The sequence below is a fragment of the Pipra filicauda genome, unplaced genomic scaffold, assembly GCF_003945595.2.
Source record: "Pipra filicauda isolate LSUMZ 115617 unplaced genomic scaffold, ASM394559v2 scaffold4_size7858003_pilon, whole genome shotgun sequence".
In the NCBI taxonomy this organism is placed as follows: domain Eukaryota; kingdom Metazoa; phylum Chordata; class Aves; order Passeriformes; family Pipridae; genus Pipra; species Pipra filicauda.
Genome location: NW_024104643.1, coordinates 7,795,369 through 7,823,048, shown reverse-complemented (window position 1 = coordinate 7,823,048; position 27,680 = coordinate 7,795,369). Strand labels below are relative to the sequence as shown.

Below are 27,680 nucleotides of genomic sequence, written 5' to 3'. Positions count from 1 at the left end.
TGGATGGCAGTGTAAAACCATGACAAGAAAAAAGTGTGTGGTATTTTTTCCTTTAAACAAGACGCAGAGATAGTTGATACAAGGGTACAGTATTAATTACTCAAGTGCCATGGTACCTCTGTAAGTTCCCATTTAAAGAACTCTTCCTTTCACTTGTATGATACATAGCTGGCAGTTGTTAATGAACTCTTGCAGATAAGAAGTTATTTTGTGCTTTTCAAATTTTTTTTCTTTTTTCAGAAAAAGGTATAACCACATACCTCCGTGAGGTTTTATTATGCTGTGCTGATGGCTCACACAATGTTGCAAATTGTTCTATCTACTAAAGCATCTCTAGCCTAAGCATCTGTGGGCTGCTGCCACCGACTGGATTCATGAAATATACTGTGTGATAACATCAGACTCTCCTTTATTTATTTCTAATTCAGATCATGTCTACTGGATCATGTCTACTGGATACAGTCTTTTGAATCTACTTCCCAGGTGTTTTCTGTTACAAAGAACAGAGCAAACAACTTCCAAGGACTCTAAATGTAGCAAGACCATCTGTTGACCTCAGAAATGAGCTTAGTAATGGTGATGTCTTTTCTGTTGTATGTCCTGGAACCAGAAAATGCTTAAATTGTCTTTTGTTGTTGTTGTTGTTGTTTTTTCAAGTGAATTTTAATACCTGTGGTTTGGATTTGAACACATGTCAAGGGACACTTCTAACAGTCGTTTTAGCTGTGTCTAAATATAGACACAATATAGACACACACACAATATAGAGATTGGAAAAGGGGGTGATAGGTATAGGGAGGGAACGAGCAAGATTACAGTGTCACTATTCCAGTCTGTAAGAATCTCCAGTCGCTGACTATTTCTTGTGTCTCTCTCTCTCCTGATAAATGTCACTATGCAGACACTGATCAGACAGTAGAATGCTTATGAGTTTATTTTGAGTTAATGGGTTGGTGGAAGTCCAAACTCTGCAACATGATAAAGAAAATATTTTTCTACGCAGAAGCATCAATTATTCACAACATAGCCACACCTTAGGAAAAGAGGGGGAGAAATGGACTCTGGAAATAAATGAGAGGGCTCCATAATGTAAAAGTAAAATAGATCATTTTGAAGGAAAGGGACCACTGCAGAATCTAATTCATTTGCAAAATCCTCTCTTCTATTTAGGCTCCACAGTAATTGTTAAGTCTTCCCTTTTGATGAGTTTTATCAAGGTTTTTTTGTGTCTTTTGCCACTTGTTTGGGATGAAATCTAAGAATACATAACCAGCCCATAACCCAGGGAGGTGGTGGATTCACCATCCCTGGAGGTTTTTAAGATGAGACTGGATGTGGCATCAGTGCCATGGCCTGGGAACCACGGCGGGGTTGGATCAAGGGTTGGACTTGATGATCTCAGAGGTCTTTTCCAACCTGGTTGATTCTGTGATTCTTTCAGGCACTTTTGGAACATACTAGATCTCTTACTCATCCCAAAGACCCATATGCATATTGAATCTGCAAATATGCTTGGGAACTACTCTAAATCAGCACGCTACTTGGAGTTGTCACCACTTGGTACAGTGATGAATACTGTGTTCAAGATTTCTTTTTAAAATTTACTTTGTATTGCAAAGTGTCAGTTGAAAGTACCTGGTGTTATTATGGTCAAATATTTTATTAGAAGGAGTCCCACTAATCCAATAAAAACAAGAAGGTAGCTTACCAGGAATGTTTTTACGGAACAACTTAAAACCAGGCTGATCATATGTACAACTTCCAAGGTAAATTACAAACTTTGAAAATTGTTTTTTAATCCAAGTTATTCTCACTAATCCACATAAATATTTTTGACATTTATTATGTTTAATAAGTCTGTCCAGCCTTCACCTGGAAATACTAAAAGATATGTGTTGCCTCACTTTTGTCAATTATGAGCTACTGGAATAACCTTAAGAAGTTCTAGTAATATTTTTACTGTCTAGCACTGTCTTCAAAATACATTATACCCTCTCTAAGCTGATATTTGATGATAGGGAATCACAGATCTTTCAATAAACAAAACAAGATCCAGAATCTTCAAAGAGCTGGACCAGCTCCTAACCTCCAACAAAGTCTGGGCAAATCTCCCTGTAATTCTCAGGGTGTTAATAATTGGAAAAAAAAAAAAAAATATATGTACCCCCACAGAAAACTGATATAGCCCAGTGGCTTGAGGAGAGTAGATGAAAAGTGTGGTTTGTGTACATATTCCCCTACTTGGTGACAAAAAACATACATTTTGAGAAATAAGAGAAAAAAACCCAAAATGCCAAACTCCATGTGATAAAAGAATCAATTATAATTAAAAATCTTAGTCAAATTTCTGTCAGAGGCATCTTTATCATAGCTCTACCTTCTTGCAAAGGGACTGTAATAAACAATTTAGTAAAAAAAGTGTTACAGTTACATTTAGAACACTGCAGGCTTGATCTGTTTGCCCACACATGGGCACATGGTACCAGTTAGGATGCTGCTGGTGCCTACCCAGCTGCCATCCCAGAAGGGTTCTCATAGGTTCTCTGTCACATCTGACAGCCCTCTGCATCAACACCATACCAAATTAAAAAAAAAAAAAAAAATTAAAAATTCTGCTAGTGCACTATTCAATAATTATAAGTGAAAAACTTTACTCTTAGATTTTTTTATTAACTTATTTTGCTTTTACAACCAGATTTCATACATTATATCCTAGTCAGTAGTTTAGCTAAAAAATTCCATCCAACATCCTTATAATCTGTAATAGAAACAAGCATAAAATAATTATACAGGAAGCAGCGAAATAGAGATTTTACACATCTAAATGCAATCTCTAGCAATTCAGGTCTTTTCTCAGGCTAATAATAGAGCTGCTTAGATTTAACAGTAGAAGACAATTGCATGTCACAGAGTGGCATAATACAAAATGAGAAACTTTTCATATCTGTGAGAAAAATTACATTATTAGCATTCATAACATAACCTATAATGTACTCTATTTCCATCACTTAAGAGTAGTATTTGTTTCATCTATTCAGAGCAACTCTGGATATGAAGATCTAATTCCTGGACACAATCTTATTACAGCATCTGAGATCAACAGGACTGTTGCTGCCTTTCCTGCACTCACAGGACTTGTGGGTACAGACTCTGAGGACACATTCATGTTTAATTATTGTGAAAATGTCACATAAAGAAACGAGAAGGGCGCTAAATCACTGTACAAAGATTTAAACTGGAAGCTGGTAAGGTTTTAATAACACTCTGCTTGTGAATTATGCTTCCAATAACACATAAATGTATTATGAAGCTTTACCTGGTATAAAGCAGTTTCTTATTGTTTAATGTATTTGAAAAGAGAATGGCTGTACTTTGAGGTAACAGAAATACCAATTATGTATCTAACTCCTAGTTTAATTCACTTAATGATAGCTGCAGTTAAGGTAAACACCAAGCTTAAATTCTTGCTCTTCAGTTTGTGAAAGCAGAGGACAATATTAATTCCCCATGTTTATGGGAGTGCAGTAATGGAAGCCTCCTCTTCCACAGGGACCCAGGCCCCTGCTGCACAGCCATGTGCCCTCATGGAGTGCCTCTCCCACCAGCTGGGCTCCAGCTGCACCCCAGGCCAGCTCCTGCCCGGTGCCCCATGGCCGTGGCAGCTCCTCCATCACCAGCCATTCCCCCTCACCTACCACAGCACCTCCAGCCTTTCCTCTGTATCCCAGGATATCCAACCACCCAACTGCTGCAGGCAAGGGTGGTGGGGCAGTTTGAAAGCTGCTCACACACTTGGTGTATGAGGTGCCTGTGCACATGTGTTGGGAATCTCTGTGAGGAGAGGTCGGGGCTGCCCCGTGCCCGACACAGCGAATTCCAACCAGTTCCAGGACAACCCCACCACGGGGCACAGCTGAGCCCCTCACTGGCACTTCCCCTTCATTCCTTACTGCAAGAGGAAGACCAAAGAATCCCAACCTATCCTTTCACCCACAGGGCCAGGTAGTTTTATACAATCCCAAAACTACTGTAGCTATTTTACCACCAAGAGCTGCCCTGCCACATGCTCTCTCTGCAGTTTCATCTCTCCTGCCACTACAAGTTTTAATTTGAATGGTCTTGCTTAGGAAGAAAAAGAAGCATCTCAGGGCCAACATCTCTCATCTTGGTAGCACAAAGCAGGCTTTGCTAGCATGAGGTTTTTCTTTACCTGGGTTAAAAGCTGATGATGCCTCAGCTGTCTATAGAAGTGCAGCACAGAAGGATCAGCTCTCACTACTTTTGGGTCAAAATTCAGAACACGGAGACCTGCAAGGCTGCGAGCTCGGGAGAGGGCTACCTAAGCCTGCCCACTTTCAAAGACACGAGACAGGGAGATTTCCACACAGTCTAAAGACATGCCCTGCCAAAGACACAGAGAACTTTGTTACAGAACAAACAAACAAGAACACTGTGCTGTACCAACACTAACCTGTGAGTCTGTCAAAGGTACCGTTCTTGGTGTAAGGGCTTGATTAAAAAAAAAGAAAAAAACAAAGAAGTCTTTTGTTTTACTGTGTAACTGATTAAAAGATGAGAATCAGAAAGGAAAGGCAGTTTCCTACTGTCAGTAAATTGCTAGCAGATAGTAGAATCCACTAACTCCAGAGAACCTCTTGTTGCATGAAACTCCATAAATCCCATCTAATCAACACAGCAGGGAAAGAAATCCTGCTGGTTTCACTCCTAGTAGTTAACTAGAGCAGTCACCATTCTCAAGCAGTCCTCAGGCAGATCAGAGAGTTTGGGTTAGGCCTGTCTGCAGGGCTGTCCTGGGCACAGCAGAATTTACAGCCTGCCCTGGTTTAAACAGTGGCACAGGAACAATAAGCAGTGGCATGGGAACAAACTCACAGGTTTCCAAGACCAGTATTCATCAAAGTGTAGGAAGCCTTCTGGAAGGGAAGGAACTTTGAGAAAGTTACACTGTTACATTGAAAAAAACCAAACACACCCCACCAAAGAGCGAGTTCAGCCCAAAGAGAGCTGTGGCTCTGGCAGCTGCCTCAGTTATACTGTAAACCTCAGGGTCTCTCAGTGCTGATGACTCTCAAGGAAACACTGCTCTCATCAGCCCACAATGGTAAATAATGCTGCTTTATAGTGCAACACCAACTATGCAGATGGCAGCACCCCATGGAAACTCCAGCAGTGTATCTAGTCCATCTGTGACCCTATAGGCAGGCATCATGAGCAGATGAGGTGCAGCTAAACACACATATTCTGGAGTTCCCCCCCCCAACAAGGGCCTTTCAGCTTTCCCTTCTGTTTTACCAGCAATGCAAGCTCACCCAGGAAATAAGGCTTATGATGGTGTGCAAGTCTTTAGACAGCTGTATAAGGACACCCACCTGACTCTTGTGAATGGAAATGGCCCATGCCAATTTTAAAGGCAGCTGTTGACGACTCAGGTGAACTCCTGATGGTCCTTTGAAGACCCATTTCTCCATTCTTATAACCTGTGTGACCCCACAGAGAAACCTCACCTTAGGCAGCCCTGTAGGAATGGGAGCAGGAGAGAAACAGAGATGTATTCCTGACACTCAAAAGCCAGGAAGTCAGCAGCCTAAGAACACTTTTTCCCCCCCCTCCTAAACCAAACTTAAACCCGCAGACAGTAAATAGCATGCACTGAAATGATGTTTGGCACCTACTTAAGGCAGGAGAATTAAAGTCAGGTAATTTATCAGCTGAGATGCAGAGAAAAATACACATTGCAGGTAGCAGAACATTATTCTTTGAGAAAAAACAAACAAAAACTTGCTTGAACAAAAGAAAACAGGAAATGCAAATGAGCACCCACATCTAGACAACACAGAAAAGCAAACACAAGAGGCCCATAGATAGCTACAGCTGATGCAGTGCATGACATAACAGCTGGTGAGAGCCCCAAGCCTGCAGAGATCTCCTCCCTGCTTTCCCTCTAATTATTCTTACCAGGCAGTAAACAAAGTTGAGAAGTCATCAGCCATCAATGAAAAATTGTTTTGTTATTTTTCCCCTCTTCCTTCAACAAGAGATCAAGAAGCTCACTTACCCTTCTGTTCACTTTCAAATCCTACAACAACGCCTCGTGCCCCGTTCACCAGCCCTTGAGACACATCCAGATTCTTTGCTAGCATCACCTACAGAGAAAAAGAAAAATCCTTCAGTGCACTGGGTTTACAGCCTGTTCAGCCACCTGCAGTTAAGCTTCTTTCCAGGAAGCATAAGCACATCAGGTTGATATGACCATATCATCCTATCCTGCCTACTGCAGGAGAGAGCACCATCTCCAACTGAAATTATTTCACAGCCTTTCCTTCCTAGGATTCCCAGCTATTTTACAGCATTGAACACTTCACTTGAGCTGCTTCCATCCACAGCTATGAGCTGCCTATGCTCTCTGCTACTGAAAGCTTCTAAACCTGATTGGAAAAGTGTATCAAAGTCACAGCAATCATCATTGTCCCCAAGACATGGACTGCACTCAAATCAAACTCATTTTTTGTTTTGATAAGATTCCAAGCAGAGAAAATATAAAAGATTGGAATAGAATCTTCTGTTGGCCTGGCATAGACATTCTATATTGAATCTGCATTCTGCGTATTAATCTACTCTGTATATTTATCTGATATTCCTTTATTTTTCTTATACCATTTGATCTGCTGTTCTATTCCATGTGTATGTACACACACTTACCTGAGCTCCAAGCTTCAGCTCAACTCTACCACCCACAGGACACTGAGCATCAATTAACTTCACTAGCATTGGGTCACTATCCAAAGCCTCAAACGTGTGCACTTCTCCTGTTAAGGAAAGACATAACAAATTGCAGCTGTTGAACACATTATACACAGCATGACAGGAGGCTCAGCATTTATTTCTAATAGCAATTTCTCTTTTAATATCCATTCTGCTCTGCTGCTAGGACATCTTCACACAAACCTTGTCACATCTAACAACAGAGAGCTCACTATTGCATCTCTTCCCAACAGAATTTGCAGAGCATGAAAAGGCACAGGAATCAAAGGCCAGCAGTAAATAAGAACTGAGCAGCCAGCATTTTGAGCATATGACTAGTTTCATTTGCTGCCAACATCAGATCACTATAGGAAGTATCCAGAAAATATTGCCAGAAAGGGAGGCAAAAATTGAGAAAGCCCTTAATAAGATGCAATAGAAAGAAAAAGCAGAGGTGTGGAGGCAATAAATGACCAACCCTGTTTCATAGCAATCAATGAGCTTGCTGTCTATTACACACCAAGAAGTGACACTGAATATTTAACCAAAAAACTGAAGTTTTTCCCCAGGCAGCCGAACTCCAACACACAGAGCTTTGACTGGTGCTGCTGTGCATGACAGAACACTAGTTCTTCCTGACATCACAGTATCCCCACTGCATCCACTCAGAGCTCAGCCCCAGAGCCAGCAGTTTCCTCCAGGGAGTTCACCTGATAGCTGTTGCAAGCGTCTCTCATTAGTTATTTCGACATCATCTTTATGGGTGCAGAGCCGTGTAGCCAGGATCCCATCACGCTCAGACCTGTTAGTAGCTGTCTGCATCAGCTGCCTGGTAACCTCCTCTGTGCACCTAGTAACCAGGAAAAGGGAGTTATTCTTTAAAGTGATCAGGAACAGGTCTTGAGCAGCAGTAACCTTCACACAGCTGGATCTGTCTGTGCAAGCTGCAGGCCTCCAGAGAGGAGGACAGAGAAAGATATATAAAAGTTGGAGAACAGTGCCAGTGTGTGGGCCCTGGCCACTGCCAGCTCAGGATCCATTGAATTAGCTCACAGAAATCAAGGAGGAACCCTAGAAAGTGTCCTTCCTTACCAGAGCAGGATATATGAAATCTGCCCATGTTAACTAAAGCTTTTATAGCTTTTGCCCCCAGCTACATATTCCTGATAGAGCTCAGGAAAGTGACAAACTGCTCTTTCTTCTGCTCCATAGGTGGGGAGCGGAGATTACAAAGAGATGAGCTTCTCCTCACCTGCCTAAACGTATTGCACTCAGGAGTGAGACAAAGGTCTTGTCAGTCTGTCGCCGCACTTCAGTCAGCTCCATGTTTATGTGGATACATTTCCTCCAGCTTTTTGCCTGCAAAAATCATTCTCTGGTTAAGAAAGAGACAGACTTGAAGTATGAGAATGAGTTCAGGGGCAGTTTTGTACCTGGAAGCAGAACTTGGTTTCTTCATTAGCCTTGCAAACTGGAGGTAGCTGCAAGAAGTCCCCACAGATGATTAGCTGAATTCCCCCAAAAGGCTCATCCCGTTTTCTGACTGCCCTGAAAGAGATGGAAGAGAGAAGTTTTGAATGTCCTCCAGAACCTGGACATACTCAGATCTCAGAAGTTACTTGTTAATCTGTCAGGATATTCAAATATACACCACCTGCATTTAAAAGATGTTTATCCTCAGCTGAATCAGAAGAGCTCATACAATTAAGCAGTGGTAAGACATTAAATTTGCTTTGCTTACCCACCCAGATGCCATTACCAGTCTTTCTTTGGTGGCTGCATAGAGATTTCAGCGACGGTGCCACAGGACCTATCTCCTCCCCACACTGATTCCTGCCCAAGTGTTACAGTCCCAAGCCCAAACCCTGTCCCTATCCCAGCCCCTCAGTGATTTCAGCTCGAGACCCACAAGCTTTATTGCACGGCCAGCTCTGCTCTCTCAGCAGTAGCTCTGCATCTTGCCAGCGCCGCCACGGGAAGCTGCTCCAGGTTCTCACTGCAGGATCTTCATCTTGGCTCCAACTTCACATTCCCAATCCCAGTCCCCCAGGTACTCCTCCAGCCCCACAAACCCGATACCAACTCCAAAGTCCAGATCCCCGCTCCCGGAGCCCCTCCCTCCCGCTCCCCGCCTCCCTCCCCTTCTCCTGGGAGAGCTCCCCGACCGGAACGTGACCGCGGAGCTCCCACCGCCCTTCCGTGGTCCCAGCAGCACCTGAGGGGAACGGGGGGACGGTGCCGCTCGGAGGGGCCGCGCCGCGGCTGAGCGGGCAGAGCTTGCGGGACCGCTGCCGGATTGAAAAGGCGGGCTGTGATTGGACGGCGCCGAGAAAGGCGGGCCGGGATTGGCGGGCCAGACGCTGCCTCGGGCCCGGATTGGCGGGGCTTGGAGCCCGCGGGGTGGCGGGAGGTGCTCGGGTGGCCAGGAGGAGGGACGAGGGCCGTGTCGGAGGGGCCCTTCCCGCGGGTCCGTGGCCGTCCCGGGTCCCGCTCCCGGGACCCCGTCCCCTGCCCCGCCCCTTGGTCGGGCTGCACCCCCGGGGTCCCGGCCCCAAGGCCCCTGCAGAGCCCCTCGGGGAGCCCCCCACCGGCACACGGGGCGGTTCCGGATCGCGAAGGCGGACTGTGCGGCATGGGGGACCGGGGAGCAGCGGCGACGTGGTGGGCCGGGAGTCGGCGGCGGGGAGCGGGGAGGACGCAGAGCGGCAGTGCGCCTCTGACCGCCTCTCCCCACGCAGCAGTTCTGCTTCTACGGGGACTCAGACTGCCCCGACTGGGTGCTGGCTGAGATCAGCTCCCTGGCCGAAATCTTTTAAGTGCCCGCCCCCACCCCCATCCCCCTGCCCGCCCCAGGCCCGCTGCCCACCCTCCTTCTCCTGCGCAGTCCCGGTTGCTGCTGAAGTTCAGCGCTATTTCAGTACTTGTTCTACTTGTGTTTCTGAAAAAAAGTTAGAATCAGGATAGCCAAAGCAACATAGAAAGGCTTATTTTTCCCTTTCATTTCACTTTTCATTTTATTAGTGCCTTTCTAGTTTGCCCGCTTTTATTTTTTTTCTTTAATTTTCTTTTGTATTTTCTATTGCCTCCTTTATTTCCTTAATTTTTTATTCTTTATTTTTCATTTTCTTTTCTGAACTTGGATTTGTAAAGTCACCCAGCACATGAAGAGCCAAGCATGCTAAAGCCTGAGCAGAGAGGGATGGTTTTATGACAGTATCTCTTAAAAACTACACCAGAATGGGAGGAGCTAAAGCCAGGCTTTCGGATAAGTGATCCCAGCTGTCTTTCCAAAGCAAACATTGCAGGACTGAGAAAAAGAAATAAAAGTTACTTCATAGATTTGCTCTGGCCCCAAGCTTGCAAAAATGAAAAATGAGCTGGGTTTCTAAACCTCCCTCATTTCCCAGGATCCAAGGTTTTCCTAACAAGTTTGTCAGCAAGGATTTTTTTTACTCTATTTCAAACATAAGCCACAATCTGAAATGAAATTTATACAGCCCTGCTCTCGTTTTCCCCCCTGCCAAGGCACTGGGGACAGGGACCCTGGTAAAAAGCACTGGGGTGAACAGACCCTCCACACATCTTTGCTGTTCAGCCACCCCAGCCAGAGGCCAAGGACAGCCCCAAAACCTCTTCCTGTTGGTGTAACTGGTGTGTTGCTCTTCTGTTTCTTCAGCACCTTTTCAATTGCAAATGGCCACATTTCATCCATGGCTACATCTTAAAACAGGACACTGCTACTGTTTCCACACAATAGTTACATGGATACAGCTTTGGCCTCAAAAGGAAGGGGAACAGAGAAGGCATCACACACTCCTGTTGCTCTTTCCCAGCCCCCTGCTCTCTCTAGCCTCCATCCACTCCTGCAGCTCTGCAAAGATCCCAATCACACAGAGCTCAAACACACCGTGACAGCAGCTAAAATTTCTAAACAGCTGATGAAACTACTAAGAGTGGGGAGGAAAACGTCCTTTCTCTTCTATGCTGAGAAGTCAACAGGAATTCAGCAACTTGCCAGGAGAGCAAAGATTCCACACGAAAACCAGCACTTTGCGTCTCCCCACCCCAGCACAGCCTCCCCTGAGCAGAGTCAGAGTCTGAGGAACAGGGGGATGTGAGCACCATTGTTTATTTGAAGAAGGAGTCCTGGGAAGAGGCACCCGCCACTCCCAGTTGGAGCCATGGCAGTAAAAAAGCACTCCCCCGGGGAGCAAGGGGCCAGCTCCCAGCACAGTTCACCCCAAAGCACCATGCTCTCCCTCCTCCTTGAGCAAAGGAGGACAACTCTATCCCCTGGGGAAATCTGGAAAGGAGGCACAAGGCACGCAGAAACCTTCACAAAAGCCATTCCTGAGGAACTAGAGCAGTCAAGAGGAAATCCAGGGATGCTGTGAGGCCAGTGTGCACATGCTGCTCCAAGGTGGACCACAGCTGCCTCCTTCTATTTTTGCAGAACTCAGGCCTTGCAGGGAGACGTCTTGCTGTCATCTCTCCAACCTTTGTTTGCCTTTCAATAATGATCCCAAAGCTTGCATTCCACACACTAGCCAGCAGTTAGCCCAGTTTGTTACAATATAAATCTACCTGGGAACAGAAGGAAAAGAAAAATCCACTCCCACACACTAAGGTCCGGCAGAGGATATTTTTTCCTGCAGTTCCCCCTCCACTTATTTAAAGTTTTAAAAAATAAAATCAAGAAGCAGAACAATCCTTCATGATAAGATTAAGGTCCTTGATGTGTGACTCTGTTTCAACGTGCCCAAAAACTGTCGAGCTTTCTCCTGCATGAAGAGTTGGTCTCGGGTTCCACCACAGGCCACTGCTTTCCAAGCCCTGGTCATCTGCAGAGGGAAAAGAAAGGATGTGTGCAAGAGAGTTAAGGGAGAGGACAAACATCTTGTCAACATCGTGTTCAAAAAGATTGCAAAAATAAACAGACCTATCAACCATCTGCTACCACCTAGGGGAAATCAAACTTCAGCACCCATCTCGCAACCAGGAGGAACTTGCACACCACCAGTTACTCATCACAGGGTCAGGCAGTAATTTCTAAGGGTAAGGTTCAGCAGTTTTCCAGGTGAGTGCTCCATTTCAGGACAACTCACGTACCTTTTCAGGGCTTTTCCTTACTTGCCTCAAGACAAAAACCCCAAAGCACAAGCCCTGAAGGGATTCCAGCGATGGAAGAAATTCAAGCATAGCTTTGGGGTTTATTCCCAACCAGTACCATTTCTACAGGAGCTGCTCAACCCCAGGTCTAGCTGATCGAAGACGACTCTTAACAGCAATTACGTGTCTTCAGTTTCGGCAGAGTCCCACAGCACAGAGGAATAACCAAAAATAAGGTGTGCTTCAGTCTCTGCATGCAGAAAGGGCACCCACAAAGTGTTTCTGCACTTCAGGAAAGCCCCTGTGAATCTCCTGATAAATGCAGCCAGGAGACACTCAACACCCTAAACTGGAAATACCTGTTTACATGCACTGCAGAGAACCAGAGCTTGAGCTTCAGTGTTTGCTCATAGCGAGAATGTTCCACACAGCCCCAGCATGGCTTTGGGCTGATGAAGGTTCAGCCCACAGCTGGATGAGCTCCCTTCATAAGTAACTGACTGCAAGCACCACCAGCCCAGCACAATAAATCCCCAGAGCCCAGGAGCAGCTCAGACAGCTCTGCTGTCTCTGGGCAATGGGATTTCACTGCACATCTGTACTCTGTTGCCACACAAACGGCTGCACTGCCACCTTCAAGTCACTCCCAAAGCTTTATTTATATGGATCTATTAGCTCTTGGAACAACTTGACCCTGCTGAGGACAGGAGGAGAAATGGAAGTCTTTAAGAAGGGTTTATTTTGGGAAGGAGAAGGAATTATTCTGGCTGAGCAGTATTCATCTTTCAGAAGAAAGAGCTTCCACAAGACAGCTCTAATGCAGGGACAGGTGCAACCCCCCTCACTGCAGTGCTTCCTGAAGACTGAGCTACGGTGCTCAGTGAGGACGACATAGCAGCTGGACTCTTCTGGGGTGGGAAACCACCCCCGCAGGAGCCCCCAGCTGCAGTTTCACCCCCTCACTAAGGACAGCAGGTATTTCCATCGTCATTCAAGCTACTAGAGAGCTCCAATTACTTGGTCCAAGCAAACACCTGCAAAATCATGATCCAAATCCCCTTCTCTAAGCCACACTTCTCAGCAAAGCAGGGATATCCCTCTACTAATGCACCCTGCCTGCAAGTGGTGAAGATTTTAAAGAGATCTGCTTATGTCCCAGAGGGCATTTTTAGGCTGCTGTGACTCCAGCACAACCTGGATCCAACTGTGCAGAGCTGAGGAAAAGGGTTGCTGTAACAGCACCAACCTCAGCACAAGCTACAAGGGTAGCCTGTCAGATGGAGCTCCATACTGCAATGGGTTCAGGATAACGTAGGATGAAGTCAGCCTAAGCTGGCTAAGGCACACAGCCTTCCCCACCACCCAGAAACACCCTAAAAATCAGAGGGGTGAGAAATAAGCTTAATGTGCTTAAGCTTTATATAGCACTTCAGAGTCGCATACCCTGAGAAACAAAAAAGATGAGCTTACTGCTGTCCACCCAAGGAGTGCTCACTGGGAAAAGGAAAGTTTACTTCAGAGCCAGATCAATCATCCAAATTCCCTGACGGATTGGGGTAGGGTGCAAATTCCCATGAGGAAATCCAGGGCCAAACATGCTAAGCGGGTCACAGCTCTGATCAACCGCAGGGCTTTGAGCCCCAGCAGGAAAGTAGGTTTGCAAAGAAACAGAAGGAGGCTGTAGTTTGACAGTACTGGTTGTTATCTCCCAAGCTTGGTGCAGGGACAGCCCTGAACGTGTAGTGGTGCCTATGCAGTAGTTCAGAGCTTCATCCCTCACTCCTCCTCCCAAGGAGGGACAAGGGCTGCACTGGAAGCTGAACTCTTGGCTGAGAGAGCAGAGGTTGCAGGGCTTACTGGTGCTGGTGGCCTGAAATGGCTTGGCATTTTCCTGTAGGACATTTTCTCTGGCTGCACTTGCATGAAAGCTCTGTTGAGCAAATGACTGTCGTTCTTCCTGCTCGAGGAGGAAAGGTTCAGGGACCTTGACAGGAAATTCACAGGCTGAAAAGACAAAAAAAAAAAAAAAAAAAAAAAAAAAAAAAAAAAAAAAAAGGAAAACTATAAGGAAAGAAGAAATACAGACTTTCATCCACATTCACATGGACTGTTCAAAGGCAGCTGCAGGCTGCTTTGGACAGGGGTGTTTTTCAGAGCAGAGATAGCTCTGTCCCTGCTCTGAATGCAGAACTCCTCACCTGGGCTCTTTTGAAACACACAGTCTTGGGGAGGGCAGGCAGATTTTGTGTCATATCTTCATCCACAATATCCAAGGCTAGAGACTTCCGGACCTTCCTGATGGGACTCCTGCGCAACTGGAGGACATAGAAAAAACAGTGTTAGCATGAATCCACCCAGAAGACTGCCATCCTTAGGGCCCAGGGTACACACCAAGCCCATGTCATCCTGGGTCTGCATGGCCCCAGCATCTCAGAAAGAAGGATTGCTGCAGCCTTCCCCACCACAGGGCACAGCAGCTTCCAGTGCTCTCTTCCTGGCACCTGCAGCCACCAATTTAGAAGACAAAGACCCTTTCAGTAGGAAGGTCACCAAGAAACTGAGCCAATAGACCCTTCGTACCAGCCCACAGCCTTCTGGGAGCCCAATGTGCCCCAGAAGCTCCAAGCGTGCCATGGGTCTCTCCAGTAGGATAGCAACACAGCATCTCCTAGCAAGCCCTGAATTCAGTATAAACCAGGACATGGCTGGCAGTATTTTCAGCAGGCCTTAACCTCAAGTGCCTCTTGCTGATTCAAAGACAGCGGTCAAGGGGCCAAAAACATTTTGACATCAACAACAAGATGAATAAAACCAACCAAAACACCCCCTAACAGCAGAGGGCAGCTCAGCAGCAGGTACTGGATGCAAAATCAGCTCACCCCTTGTTTCCTTTTCTGTTTCTCAGGCTTCACCTCATCCTCTATGATGAGTTCGATGCCAGCTTCACTTCGGAGCACCTCTTTCAAGTCTTCTTCCAGGTGAGGAGTCTGGGGCTGGTGTGAAAAAGGCAGAGAGAGCACAAGGTAGTCAAAGTCTGTATTCTGGGCAGGCTCACGAGTATTTCTCTCAAGGGATAACGGGGTCAGGAGAGACCACAGTGGGAGGACAAACACAAAGATGACTTCCAATTTACTTCCCAGCTGGAAAAGATATGACAAGTTTTCTGCTAGCCTAACAGATTTCCAGGATCTCTAGGCATGAGAGACTCTTACCATCTGAACCCCAAGTGTGGCATCAGCAGACCAGTATGCACACAAGGCCTGGGATACTGGAAACCGCCATCCCCACAACACCCACATTCAGAGACGCAGTTCCTCAGAGAAGCCTAGGCAGAGCATTTCCTTGCTTTTCCTCAAGGTCATCATAGCCAAGCACTGCAGCCTGATTCAAGGGCAGGTTTTGGCATTTTTAGCTGGCTTCCAGAGGAACTAACAGTCCTGTGGCTACTTACAATGAAATGATCATCATGACAAGGTCCCCTCCCATCTCAGCCTGGCACTACCAAACTGCACTTTGTTCTGGCACAGATAAGAGCTGGTTCATGGCTCTGCTGCAACCTACCCCATGCCCCATCATGCTTCTGCCACCTGCAAGCCACAGCCCTGCCCAATGATTACCAGAGGTCTAATTGGTCCATATTTCTCCAGGGCATTTTTGAAAGGCGTGGGAGTATGAGGCGTGTTGTCCACCACATACGTCTGATCTGGTGTGACAAACCTGAAAGCAGAGAGGGGGAAAGAGAAGGGATCAGACCTGCTGTAACCCACAGAAGGCAACAATCCACCCAGCAGTTGAGCACAACACTTGGCTGTGGCCCCAGTCAGCCTGGGCACTTGCTCCCTGCAGCTCAGAGTGGAGCTGTTTTGGGAGAGAACCACTAATTTAAGAAAATCCCCAGCCTGCCTTGCCCCTCTCTTAGTAGTGTCGAGTACTGAGAGGTGTGTTTGAATAGAACCAGTCTCCTGTCTGGAAAAGGACTCTGCTCAGGGAAGAGGAGGAAGAAAGGACTTACGCTAAGTTCTTCTGGGGCAGAGGGGTCTTGTCCCTGTGCAGTGGGGTGGTGACAATGACTTTCTGGCTGCACACAGGTGTGGAGGTCAGGGATGGGTTCTCCAGTTCTAGTGCATCCTGTTTGGTCCAAAAGTTTAAGAACTGAACAGCACAGGAAAGAAAAAGTGAACACAGTCAGTCTCAAGCATCCCAGCATCACATCACAAGGCACTACTTTTTCCTCAGTAGGGAGAGAAAATCTGAAGTATGGACAACACTCCCATTCTGAGCAGCTGTCCCAGTGTAAACCAGGATGACTTATGGACTCATACAGTTCTGTACATGGACACACATGTGAAAGTTGCCAGAAGGTGCCTCACACCTATAAAGGTTATTTACTTCCCGTAAGGGATGAGCTGATACAACTACTACAACTACCAGCTACAGTGTGGGAGAGAAGTCTCTCCTTGCACCAGTAATCCCAGCTCACCAAAGGTCTATTCCAACCTCAGGTTAGCAAACATGAGGGAAGACCATGTAACACACAAAGTGTACAAGTTAACAAGTTTTGCATTGAGCTGCTTTCAGCCTAAACTGCAAGAAGACTACACTCTCATCTCTGCTAGGATTTTACTTCATAACAGCTAATAAGTGACAGCTTTACTCAAAAAAGGAACGAGGTTTGTGCCCAAGAATCTATCAGGACAGAAGAGCTGTGTTCGTGACATTCACTGATGGCTGAAGCTCAGCCCAAGAGGCAGGACATGCCCATTGCCTTCTCAAATTCACTCCAGACCTTCCTGTCATTTACACTGAGCGAAGTTAAATATTTCAGATCCTGATCTGATTTCCCAGTCCTTGTTAGCCTTGCATTCAAGGCCAACCTGAACCTGCATATTGGACTGTCCTGTGGTGCTCTCTCATGTGCATCCAGGGCTGCAGGAATAAAGGCCTGGAGGGCACAGGTAGACAAAGAATCTGAGCAAAGTTGCTGTGGGAACTGTGCTGGAAAACACAGCAGACTTTATTCTGTTTTATAAGCAGAACTCCACCACTTTCAGATATGAGAGACTACTGGGTTTGACTATCGCAGTACCCTAAGGTGATGTATGTTGGAGACTACGTGTGCACAAGCATGTGGACACTGTAAGAGTCACGACACAGGTCAAAAGACCCCAAGGCCCTTTTGCAACAGAGACAAGCCCAGGAGCATTTTCCCAAGCACAGAAACGCCGAGGTCTGGTCAAGGTGTTTGCTGCCCAGCCTGCCTGAGTGACTGAACTGCAAACAAACGGGGAAAGCAAATTTTCACTGCTGCCACTCTGCTACCCACAGCTGGGGCAGCAATGCCCTGGGGACAGAAGCAGTGTGCTCTACAGCATGGGCAGGCATGGAGATCCATCCACACAGTGGTGCTTCTCCACAGTGCCCTGCCTCTCACACAGTGTAGCTGGGCTTTTCTGAGGCTGCAAGCGCTCCCAAAGGCAAACGCGGTCTGCTGCTCCCAAAGGAAGGGCAGCACTGAAGACAAGCAGTGCCAGAACCCAGTTCTGTGGCTTGTTTTAGCAAAGGGATACACCCTGCACACTGGCACTGTCTCATTCAAGGCAGGAGAGACATTCAAAGCTGGCAGAGCTGATGGGGATACATGGCATTAGGGCAAGAAGACAGAGCATGAGCATGCTTATTAGCTCAGGCCCAAGCCCAGGCAGAGGAGCACAGACTGGGCCCTGCTGTTTCCCTATACCTGAGATGGAGAGAAGGGCAGTGTCTTTACAGGGGTGCCCTTGGGGGTCATGCTGTTGCAGGAGTCAAGGAAGGACAGACTGGTGCTGGTGACGTTCTCCGTGACAGGGGAGAGGGAGATCTTCCTCTTCTTCTGCCTCATCAGTACTGAGGGTGGGGTGCCAAAGCTCCCCTCAGCATGAGGGGAGATGGGGATGAGCTCTCCCTTGCTGCTCCTGCTCAGGTCGGAGATGGTGTGGCCATCCAGGCGGTACTCGGTCATGCTGGGCAGGGACGGCGCGGCCTCACTCAGCGTTGGCCTCATGGGACTGTTGTTGCTGCTGCTGCCACTGGCAGAAGGTTCCTCAGGCAGGTCAAACTGGGTCAGGTCACACCACCCACCGTCTGGGTCCTGCACACAAGGGAAACCATCAGCGGCAGCCCAGGAGCGAAGCTGAGCAGCCGACGGGTGAAGACGCAAATTTGAACTAGGAGGTGAAGTAAGTGTGTGATGGCACCAAGCTTTGGAAGGAGCCTGGCTAGGAGAGCTCCAGCCCTCCTCCCCTCTGCTGTAGGCACAGCTGGAAGCCAGACCAGGGCACTGACCCAGCTGAAAGCTGCTGTTTGTGCACAGGCAGGTTTTTCTGTTTCTGCAAGATTGGTTTCCCAGCTTGGTTCACAGCACGGCTGCACAAACAGCTGCACCCCTCCAGAGAGGGAACAAAAAAAGCAGCTGGGGAGAGGTCTGGAGACAGGGGCTGAATGAAGTGACTGTCACCCAACAGCAAACCACAGTCTTGGGCACATCGATAGAGCTGGACACAGGGCTCTGCACTGCTGAAAGCAGAACCAAACCAGTTCAGAGATGAGCTGCTTCACAGCTCCATCCCACCAACACCCAGTACCACACAAGGACCCACATATGGGCTGCTAAGCCTCGGGCACAGACTGTCTTCCGATACACAGGCAAAGTGGATCCTTCATGGATAATCAGCTCATAAGCTCCTCAGGCAGGCTGAGGGCTGCAGAGGCACTTTCCTCTGGTGGCAGCAAAGTGCCCTGTTGATTCTAGCCAGCCTCCCACCCTGGTGTGCCTCTGTCACCCAGCAGACATCAGCAATGCTTGACTGGCCCAAAATTGCTAGTTTCAGTGAAGCTACCTCCACTGAAAACAAACGGTGACCATATGCCGGCATGAAAGGGTCTGTCCTCCGTAGTACAAATGGGCTTGGCTTATTCCCAGTCAGTCCTGTCCCATCCCATCCCATGACAGGAGGAGAGAAAAGCCAATAAGCATGAGCTGAACCATTATGAAAATGAGTGCTGGGGACACTCTGGCCAATAAAGAAGGATTTGAAATCAGATTTGCCAGCACCTACAGCCTCCCACACCAGCAGAGCCCATGCACAAGGACACTCACCTAAGACCCAGCCCTCCTCAGACCACCCATGGTGATGAGCAAGGGGACTTGGTAAGTTCATTCAAGGATGAAGGATAAAGTCAGTCTCCCTTGGGGGAGCAAGGGACTGTTACTTACAGATTCAATCATGTCCAGAGCTTCATTGAAGGCTGGCACACAACTTGGGTACAAATAGTTGGCAGCCTCGACAACCCACTTGTAGGGTGATTCGACGAACGAAGTGGCATCCTCAGGCACTGCTGCCTCTTCTGGAGTTCCCTCCATGTTCTGCTCTGCCAGTTCTGCCGCTGGCAGCTCCGAGGGCAACTCCTGTACACCCGTCACCTCCTCGTCACTGACATCTTCTTCTTTTATCTCAGAGATATCCACTGGCCAGTTCGGCAGGACATTCTTCACACATACAAGCAAAGAAAGTCCAGATATTAGTAGGAAACAAAGGAACAACGGCAAGTCTTGGGTACAAAGAGCAAGAGCCCCTGTACACATTCAGGTTTCCTATCTGCCATTCAGTTTCACATCCCCATTCTCCCTCACTGCTCTGTCCCATACACTACCTGAGCAGGAGTCCATGCAACATAACAAGCACAAGACTATTTAATTGAAGATTTCTCTTAACAGTATCCCAGGAGAAAACTGAACATAGGCTGAACAGGTAGCACAAGTTCTGCATTTCCTATTTTCCAAGAGCCTGCCTTCGAAAACCACATGCTTTCTTCGTGAACACAATAATTTGGTGTCCTTCCCTGCTTCCTTTTTTAGAGGAAAGAAACACAGTATCTCTTCACCGTGCTCCCCCCCCCACACTGTCTAGAGCAGCCTCCTTTTCCTACCAGCAACAGCACAACAAAGCACAACAAAGAACCTTCAGTGTCCAAGACAGACCTGATGCTCAGACTGGCAAGATAACAGCTCTAGCATATGACACACTTGGGCTCCCATCACACCTCTAGCTCCCGGAGGGAGAGATCTCCCGAGAGTCAGTCTCTTGGAAAAGGCTGGAGAAGGCACAGTCAGTCTATGCAGACACTAGGCTACAGCAAAGGTAGCATGAGGCAGCAGAAGGGTGGATGAACAGCTCCAAAACACATTAGCAGAGCAGGGGACTGACCCATTTGCCTGCTGCAAGTGCTGGTGCAGTACCTGGCTCTCAGGTGTCATTTGGCTTTGTCTCTCCTTGTTATCCACCTCCACGAGCAAGTACAGTGACTTGGACTCCTTAGTTTCATTGAGAAAGCCTCCCGTGTCCACCTTCCGCTTGATGGTGGAGTTCCAGTGATTCTTCACAGCATTGTCGGTCCTGCAGAAAAAGCAGAAGAAAACAAATCACCATTTACAGCAGCTCTAAAGCACAGCTAACAGTTCCAACACACTCCCCAGCCCCTCCCGGGAGCCTAACACATGGATCTCCATGGGCCACCCAGCTGGGAAGGCAGCAGTGAGCAAAGAGGTCCTACCTCCCAGGCAGCAGCTTGGCAATCTCCGCCCAGCGATTCCCCAGGACCTTGTGGGCCTCAAAAATTATACGATCCTCCTCCTCTGTCCAGGAGGACTTCTTCACCTCAGGGTTCAGGTGGTTATGCCAGCGTTCCCGGCACTGCTTCCCTAACCGCCCTTTCAGGTGCTTGGCTATCAGGGTCCACTGTTTGGTGCCATATTTTTTAACCAGTTCAATTACCTTTGAAGAGAGAGGGAGGGAAATAAAGACATGGAAGAAAGGAGAGGAAGGTCAATACACTCATCTTCAGGCTTTGCTCTTCAGCTCTCTTGGGACTAGTTAAGGGCAGACAAGGGCCCCTTAGGAGGAAAAGCTGGAGGGATCCAGCATGGACAGTCAGGTGTACCAACCCTCACGAGAGCAATGATTCTGCCAAATTTCTGTAAGAGGCTGTTTCCATGCAGACACAGGGCACCTGTGAATGCAGATGACCACTTCAAGAAGATGAGGTGGAGACTGGCAGGTGCACCAGAGGCAAAGGGGCCCAGACTGGGAAACATGCCCATTTCTGAGAAAGGGCCAAGTCCCACCTGCTCGAAGGCTCCTCTGCCCTCCCTGCTTCTGAAGACCTGCCTGCATGACAACAGTCCCCATCAGCTCTGCACTGGTCTGCTACTCCCTTTCCCAGCCAGGACATGCCAGGGCTGCAGGTCCATGCTCTGCTAGCACCAGCACACACTCAGGGAGACCTTCAAAGCCTAAATAAGCCACGTTCACTTAAGAGCCATCCACTTTGCCTCTTCCCCTTCACCCAGGGCTTTGTCACTTCTGCCTGAGCCTCAATGCAAATGCTTCTGGGCACAGAAACTGTTCTGAGCCCCTAAAACGTCCAGGGCACAGTCAGGATGAAACCATCTACTTCCTGCAATGTTCAGCCTACCAAAATCCTAGCTGAAGAGTTTTCAAAGTACATTTCCACCCTGGCCAGCTGTGCTCAGCTGAAAGGTGCAGGTAGAGAGGTGATGCTCAGTGCTCTTGGCATAGCACAAATGTCCCTACTGCAGACCCTTGTCTGTCAAGCACAGACAAATGGGCCAAAGGTGCCAAACTGAGGCACAGGCCAAGGAGCTGGGGCAAAGCAATGTGCAAGGTTGGGAGGAGAGAGCTGGAGCCCAGCTTGGCCAGGATGGGTAGGCTGGTAGAGTCTGGACAATACAAAGGGAAGGGGAAATCAGGCAACAACTGCTCTGCTGTAAGGTGGGAGGACATAACGAGAAGTTCCCTTGGGACACGCTTGATATAAAGTAATGGGACCAAAAGAAATGAGGGAGCAAAAGTGTTACAGAGAATCTGCCAGGCTATGATATTTTGTAGCAGAAAACCTTGGTAGAAGTTGGAATTTATTCCAACTTTTCTTAAGTACATCAAGACGACGAGTCTGAGTTGGCCCCTCTTAGCTCACTCTGCAAACGGCAGAGAAACAGGCTCACAAAAGTCATGATTTACCCAGCCGACCCCAGACATCCACTCCAGCCTGCCTACTGTGGCAGAGGAAATGCCAGTTTTATTTTCTCTTGAATCCAACCTGGCCAGGCCAGGTGGAGACCTGCCAGCACAGAGATGAATTAATTCCCTTTTCAGCTCTCTCCCCTGCAGATTACTGTGGCAGTACTGTGTGAAAGGGAGAAGGTGTTTACCTGAAGAGGCCTAGAGCTGCTCCTGCACATCACAACCATGGCTGCCCAGGCTGCTCAGAGCAGGTCAGACAGTGCTGCTCTCACGGGTATCCCTCAGTGAGAAGAATTACACATAGTTTACCACAAGATCTGAGGGTCTAACTCCTCCACCCTCTCTGCAGACAGAGACAGTCCAAACGCTCTGGTCCTCTTGGCCCTGACTTACCTTTTGGTCCTCTTCTTTGGTCCAAGGGCCCTTAACCAGGTCTGGATTCAACACTCTCAGCCACCTGTACTGACACTGCTGATCACTGCGGTTCTGGGAAAAGGAAGGAGAATAGCCTTGTGTTAGACTGGAGGCTCCAAAAGCCCAAAAATCTCCAAAGGCAGTAGCAGTCCCCATACACAGAGGCTGTCCCACAGAAAACCTGCAGAAGCACATGGAAAATACATACTAAGACCCTAGACCCAGGGCACTGGGCACAGGGACAGGAACCTCAATTTCTCACCCCAGCTCCAAGAGACTCACCCTGGAAAGCCCTCTGTACAATGTCTCCCTGCCCTGAAGCAGCCCCATTTCACAGCCTGGAGCTGCTGTCACAGAACAGTCCCACTGCACAGACACAGAGAACCAGCACAAGGAGAAGAAGCAACATGCAAACTCTGTGATTCCCAGCTGGGCAAGGGGTCACTTACAGGAAAGTGACTGGCCAGGAATTTCCAGTCATTCTGCCCATAGTGGCTTACTAACATCTTCAGTTGCTCATCCTGCAAAGAACAAAGACACCCGCTTTCAGATATACTGAGGGAACAGATGCCAGAGGCACCCCATGGCTGATAGCATCAAGAGAACAAGCTAGATATTTTGAACAGCCAAGAAGGTTTTGTTGGCATTCTGTGTTCAGGGGAGGAAAGTAGCTCACACCAGCCTTTAACAGCATTCCAGTATACGGAGCCAACTGGAACAGACTTTGGTTCTGGGCTCTGTACTAGGACAAGCCAATACACTGAATATAAAACAAGAGCTCAGCTCTGTTCCAGTACAGTCTGGTTCTAACCCTGTGGCCAAGGGCCTGCTTATCCAGCCCCAGCGCACCCCTGATCAGATAGTCCATCTCCCAGCTCAGCCACTGGTTTTGCCTGGCCAGGAAAGCTGACTGGTTGAAGTGTATCATCACTAGCCTGGTGGTCTTCTGTCTTTCGGTGCTACAGGGCTCTACAGCATCTCTTCCATGATCCCTGCTTATAGCCTGAATGTGTGTACTCATACAGCTCAGAAAAAGCCTGTTATAGGGGTCCTTGTCTGTGAGCTCTGGATGGGCAAACAGGCATGACATTATTCCCTGCCCAGCATGAGCCCAGGGCTTTGAACTCTCCACAAAGACCACCTTACTCAGTGTCCAAACCCCAGGGAGATAGGACATCTTGTAGTTTTCATAGAGAACAAAAATGATGGAGGAACTGGGAGGAGGGAAGTGAATATCCCAACTAATTTCACGCTCTTAGCCAGGATGACTAAGCCATGATTCCAACAGTTTCAGTACTCCCTGCTTTTGCTAGAGAAAAAGGAGAACATTACACAATTCAGCTTGTTGGAGGCCTCATCCATCCTCTGGAATCCCTCTTTGCTCACATGAGTGCTGCAGGCAGAGGATGCCTCGCTGAGGACTCACATGCTTAAGCTAAAGAGGTTGGAGCTCTTGCTCTTCAGGCTGCACTTTAAACTCCCCTGAACTCTGAGCCTCATTCAGACCTCAGATCAGAATAAAAGACACATGGTCTTCTCCAGTAGCAAGACAGCAGGAGGTGGGGTCATAGTCAGCAGGTAAGAACTAGGGTGGAGTCACCGAAGCCCAGGGTGCCAGGCCAGATGCCCACCCCAAAACACCTCTCTCGGCAAATTCTGGGCTCTCACTCACCTCTTCTTGGGTCCACTTGACTTTGCACCTGCCATCCCGCTGCTCTGGCACATCCGATTCGGTATCCTGGTAGCGCAGCTCATCTTGGTCCTCACTAGAAATAAAAAAATGAAGATTATAACTTCCAGCTCTGACGAAAACGCAGGAGAGGGAGCAAACCCCACCATGCAGAGCGGAACTCCAGATCTGTCCCTTCCAGCACTGAGCCTCAACATCCGTCCAGAGACCCCAGGTTTAAAGGAGACCCTCAGCTTTGGGCTCTGGCGGCTGCTAGTAACTTTCATGCTGCCCAGAGCAGGGTAAGGAGCGTTTCTCTTCGTTTCTGCTCCCTCTGTCCCTCGGGGAGGACTTTGCATCTGAGGGGGCTGGCACCATTCCCCCATTCCAGTTCCCCACCTCCGGGATCGCTGGAACGAAGGGAGTGGGCAGCGCCGGCCGGGCGGTGCGGGGGAGCAGCCCAAGGGCTCCAAGAGAGCAAACCCAGGCCCAGGTGGAGCCCCTGGGACCGTTCAGCGCGGGGATCCCGGGGCCGCCGCCCTGCGCGCATCCCGCTGTCCGGCCTGAGAGCGGGAACGGGCGGCCAGCAGGAGCCTGCGGGATGTTCCGCGGAGCCGGCACGAGGAGTCCAGGCACGTCGGGGGCCGCGCTCACTCACCCGCGGGTGCGGCGGGCCATGGCGGGGCCGGGCCGAGGTCGGGAGCGGGGCCGGAGCGCGGCACCGGCGGCACTTTCCTATCTCGCGCCAACGGTGCCCCCCCGCCCGGGGCCGGGCCGCGCATGCGCCCCGCGCCTCCCGCCCGCACAAAGAGGCGCGCGCGGGAGGGCGCCCGTCCGCCCCTCCCCCGGGACCTGCATCCACCCGGGAACGCTGGCATCCGCCCCCGGGACCGACCCGGCACCACCGGCATCCACCTCTGCACCGACCCCGCACCGATCTGGGACCCCCTATACCCGTCACCGCACCCACCCGGGCCCCTCCGCATCCAACACCGCACTGACCCGGGACCACTGAGACTCCCCGCATCCACCCCCACACACACTGCAGCAGCAGCTCTGAGCGCTGGGCAAGAGGATCACACACAGACACCCGCCCCCGGATCACCTCTCCCTGAAACAGTCTGAGAAAGTTGGGGCTGTTCAGCCTGGAGGAGGGAAGGTTGTGTGGAGACCTCAGAGCAATCTTCCCGTGCGTGAAGGGGCCTACAGGGAGGCTGAAGAGGGACCCTTCATCAGGAACCTAGTGACAGGACAAGGAGGAGTGGGTACAAATTGACAGAGGAGAAATTTAGGTTAGATATTAGGAAGAAATTCTTCCCTGTGAGGGGGGGGGGGGGGGGGGTGAGGCCCTGGCACAGGTTTCTCAGAGAAACTGTGGCTGCCCCATTACTGCAAGTGATGAAGGCCAGGTTGGATAAGGCCTTGAGCAATTTGATCTAGTGGGAGGTGTCCCTGCCCATGGCAGGAGGGGTTGGGACTAGATGATCTTTAACCCCTTAACATTCTACACACTCCCACAGGATGTGGCTACGTGTGGTTGGGGGTGCCCCAAGAGCCCCCAGGACTGTGCTTGGCTCCAGGAAGGAACTGGCAGCTGCCAGAGTCCTGCCATGCTTACCTCATACCTCACCAACCCTGGGACATGGGACCCTCACAGCCGGGCAAAAAACCTCACAAAATTCAATTCAATCACCATGCTGCCCTTGCAGCCTCGTCTGGCTCCGGGGTGTGCTGTGGGGTCACCTGGGGAGTGCAGGTCTGATTCTTCCCAGGAGGTAATAGAGGGGCTGGCATGCAACACCTGGATTTGCTCCCTGGCCAGGCAGCAGCACTGTCACACTGCATCCCAATTCCTGCCCTGGGGACAGCAGGCCATGAACACATTAGGGCTCTACACCTGCATACCAGATTCCTGCTGCTCTCACAGCTGTGCAACACAGAGCACACCCACAGCCAGTGCCCACACGTTACAGAATCATGGAACATTTTAAGCTGGAAAGGACCCACCACCATCCAAGTCCAACTCCTGGCCCTGCACAGAACAGCACCAGTAATCCCACCATGTTCCTGAGGACCTTGAACAAATGCTGCAACGTATACTATTTATAGCATCTGTGCTGAGTCTGTGCACATGGATATTCCTGACCAGTATATCACAACAAGATGGTTTAAGGGAGCTGCTTTATGCTGATGCCGCCGCCCTCGTCGCTCACACAGAAGTAGCTCTGCAGCGTTTAACATCCTGCTTTACTGAGGCTGCTGAGCTTTTTGGGCTGGAAGTCAGCTTGAAGAAGACAGAAGTTCTCTATCAGCCTGCACCTCAGGAAGCCTTCCATCATCCCCATATCACCATTGGCGAATCAGAGCTCAAATCAGTCCAGCAGTTTAATTCCCTAGGTAGCCTCATCTCCTCAGACGGTAAGATTGACGGAGAGATAGACAACAGGTTAGCAAAGGCATATAGAGCTTTTGGAAGACTCCATAAAAGAGTTTGGCGAAATAAACACCTGAAGAAAAGTACAAAGATCAGTGTTTACAGAGCCATTGTGCTGTCTACTCTTTTATATGGATCCGAATCATGGGTCATCTACCGCCACCACCTGCGACTCCTCGAACGCTTCCATCAACGCTGTCTCCGTACAATCCTAAACATCCACTGGTCAGGTTATGTGACTAATACGTCTGTTCTAGAACAGGCAGCAGTTATGAGTATTGAGACCATGTTGCTGAGAACACAGCTGTGCTGGGCAGGGCACATCTCCAGGATGAAGGACCAACCACCCCCTCCCTAAGATCGTGCTCTATGGTGAACTTGCCACCAGCTGCCGCAAGAGAGGAGCCCTGAAGAGGAGATACAAGGACTCCCTGAAGCAACATCTCAGCCTTGGCCACATTGATCTTCATCGCTGGTCTACCCTGGCCTCCAATTGGGAGGTCTGGAGACACACTATCTATAACGCTGCTGCTTCCTTTGAGAACGCACGCAGGATGACTGTTGAAAAGACAATGCGGAAAGAATCGTATCCTGCCGGTACCATCCAAAGAGCCTTTCTGCTGTGCCTTTTGCAACCGATCTTGTCTATCTCGCATTGGCCTCTTTAGCCACCAGCATGCTTGTAGCAAATGTGGGTAGACCCCTTCCCAAATCTTCGTTCGCAAAGCCTAGCCATGATATCACAACAAACAAGGCAAAAGTTGAAAGAGCTGTCACCTTATTAGGGACCCTGCACTGGGTCCAAGTAGGAAGGCTCCATGTGTCCTGCAAACACCCCTTTGCTCTCTAGAGTTACCCACTGACAAGGTATCCAGCCCTTACAGACCCCAATGTACCTCCAGCAGTCAGCCATGACCCAGCATCACTAGCCCTGTGTTTAAAAAGAGGGAAACAAAAACCCCTCCCTCTCCCAAACTGGCTTAATTAGAAAATTAGCCTGTTAATTAACTACCAGAACTATAAAACCGCTATAAGTAACACTGGTAAAAAAGGCTCAAGCCTTTTAAGGGATCTCTGTAGAAGCTGAAGGTAAGTAGTGTTTTTTTAGTCTATCCTCTTATTTCTTACATACTCTCCTTTATTTCTTACATACTAATTTGTTGAAATCATCTTTAAGGAAAAAGTTTTTTTAGTCTCTTAAAGAAGACTTTCC

At 48.8% G+C, this 27,680-nt stretch overlaps 2 protein-coding genes across 2 annotated transcripts; both read right to left on the bottom strand.

Annotated features, from left to right (window-relative positions):
- Nucleotides 1–2,649: 2,649 nt before the first annotated feature.
- LOC113982971 (ATP-dependent DNA helicase PIF1-like) lies at nt 2,650–10,474 on the bottom strand. Its single transcript, XM_039386732.1, has 11 exons — nt 10,442–10,474; nt 8,928–9,511; nt 8,196–8,310; nt 8,015–8,121; nt 7,473–7,612; nt 6,721–6,827; nt 6,077–6,164; nt 5,391–5,536; nt 4,894–4,934; nt 4,472–4,509; nt 2,650–2,758 (listed from the first exon to the last, which is right to left on the bottom strand). The coding sequence occupies exons 1-11, from the start codon at nt 10,472–10,474 to the stop codon at nt 2,706–2,708; spliced, it is 1,452 nt and encodes a 483-aa protein (XP_039242666.1). The 3' UTR covers nt 2,650–2,705.
- An 832-nt stretch (nt 10,475–11,306) lies between these two features.
- MYBL2 (MYB proto-oncogene like 2) lies at nt 11,307–24,745 on the bottom strand. Its single transcript, XM_027711614.2, has 14 exons — nt 24,692–24,745; nt 24,037–24,130; nt 22,814–22,885; nt 22,344–22,436; nt 20,461–20,681; nt 20,147–20,303; nt 19,124–19,396; nt 17,609–17,998; nt 15,884–16,023; nt 15,489–15,588; nt 14,751–14,864; nt 14,070–14,186; nt 13,729–13,875; nt 11,307–11,603 (listed from the first exon to the last, which is right to left on the bottom strand). Exons 1-14 carry the CDS (start codon nt 24,709–24,711, stop codon nt 11,475–11,477), a joined length of 2,067 nt encoding a protein of 688 aa, XP_027567415.1. The 5' UTR covers nt 24,712–24,745; the 3' UTR covers nt 11,307–11,474.
- Between the last annotated feature and the right edge of the window lie 2,935 nt (nt 24,746–27,680).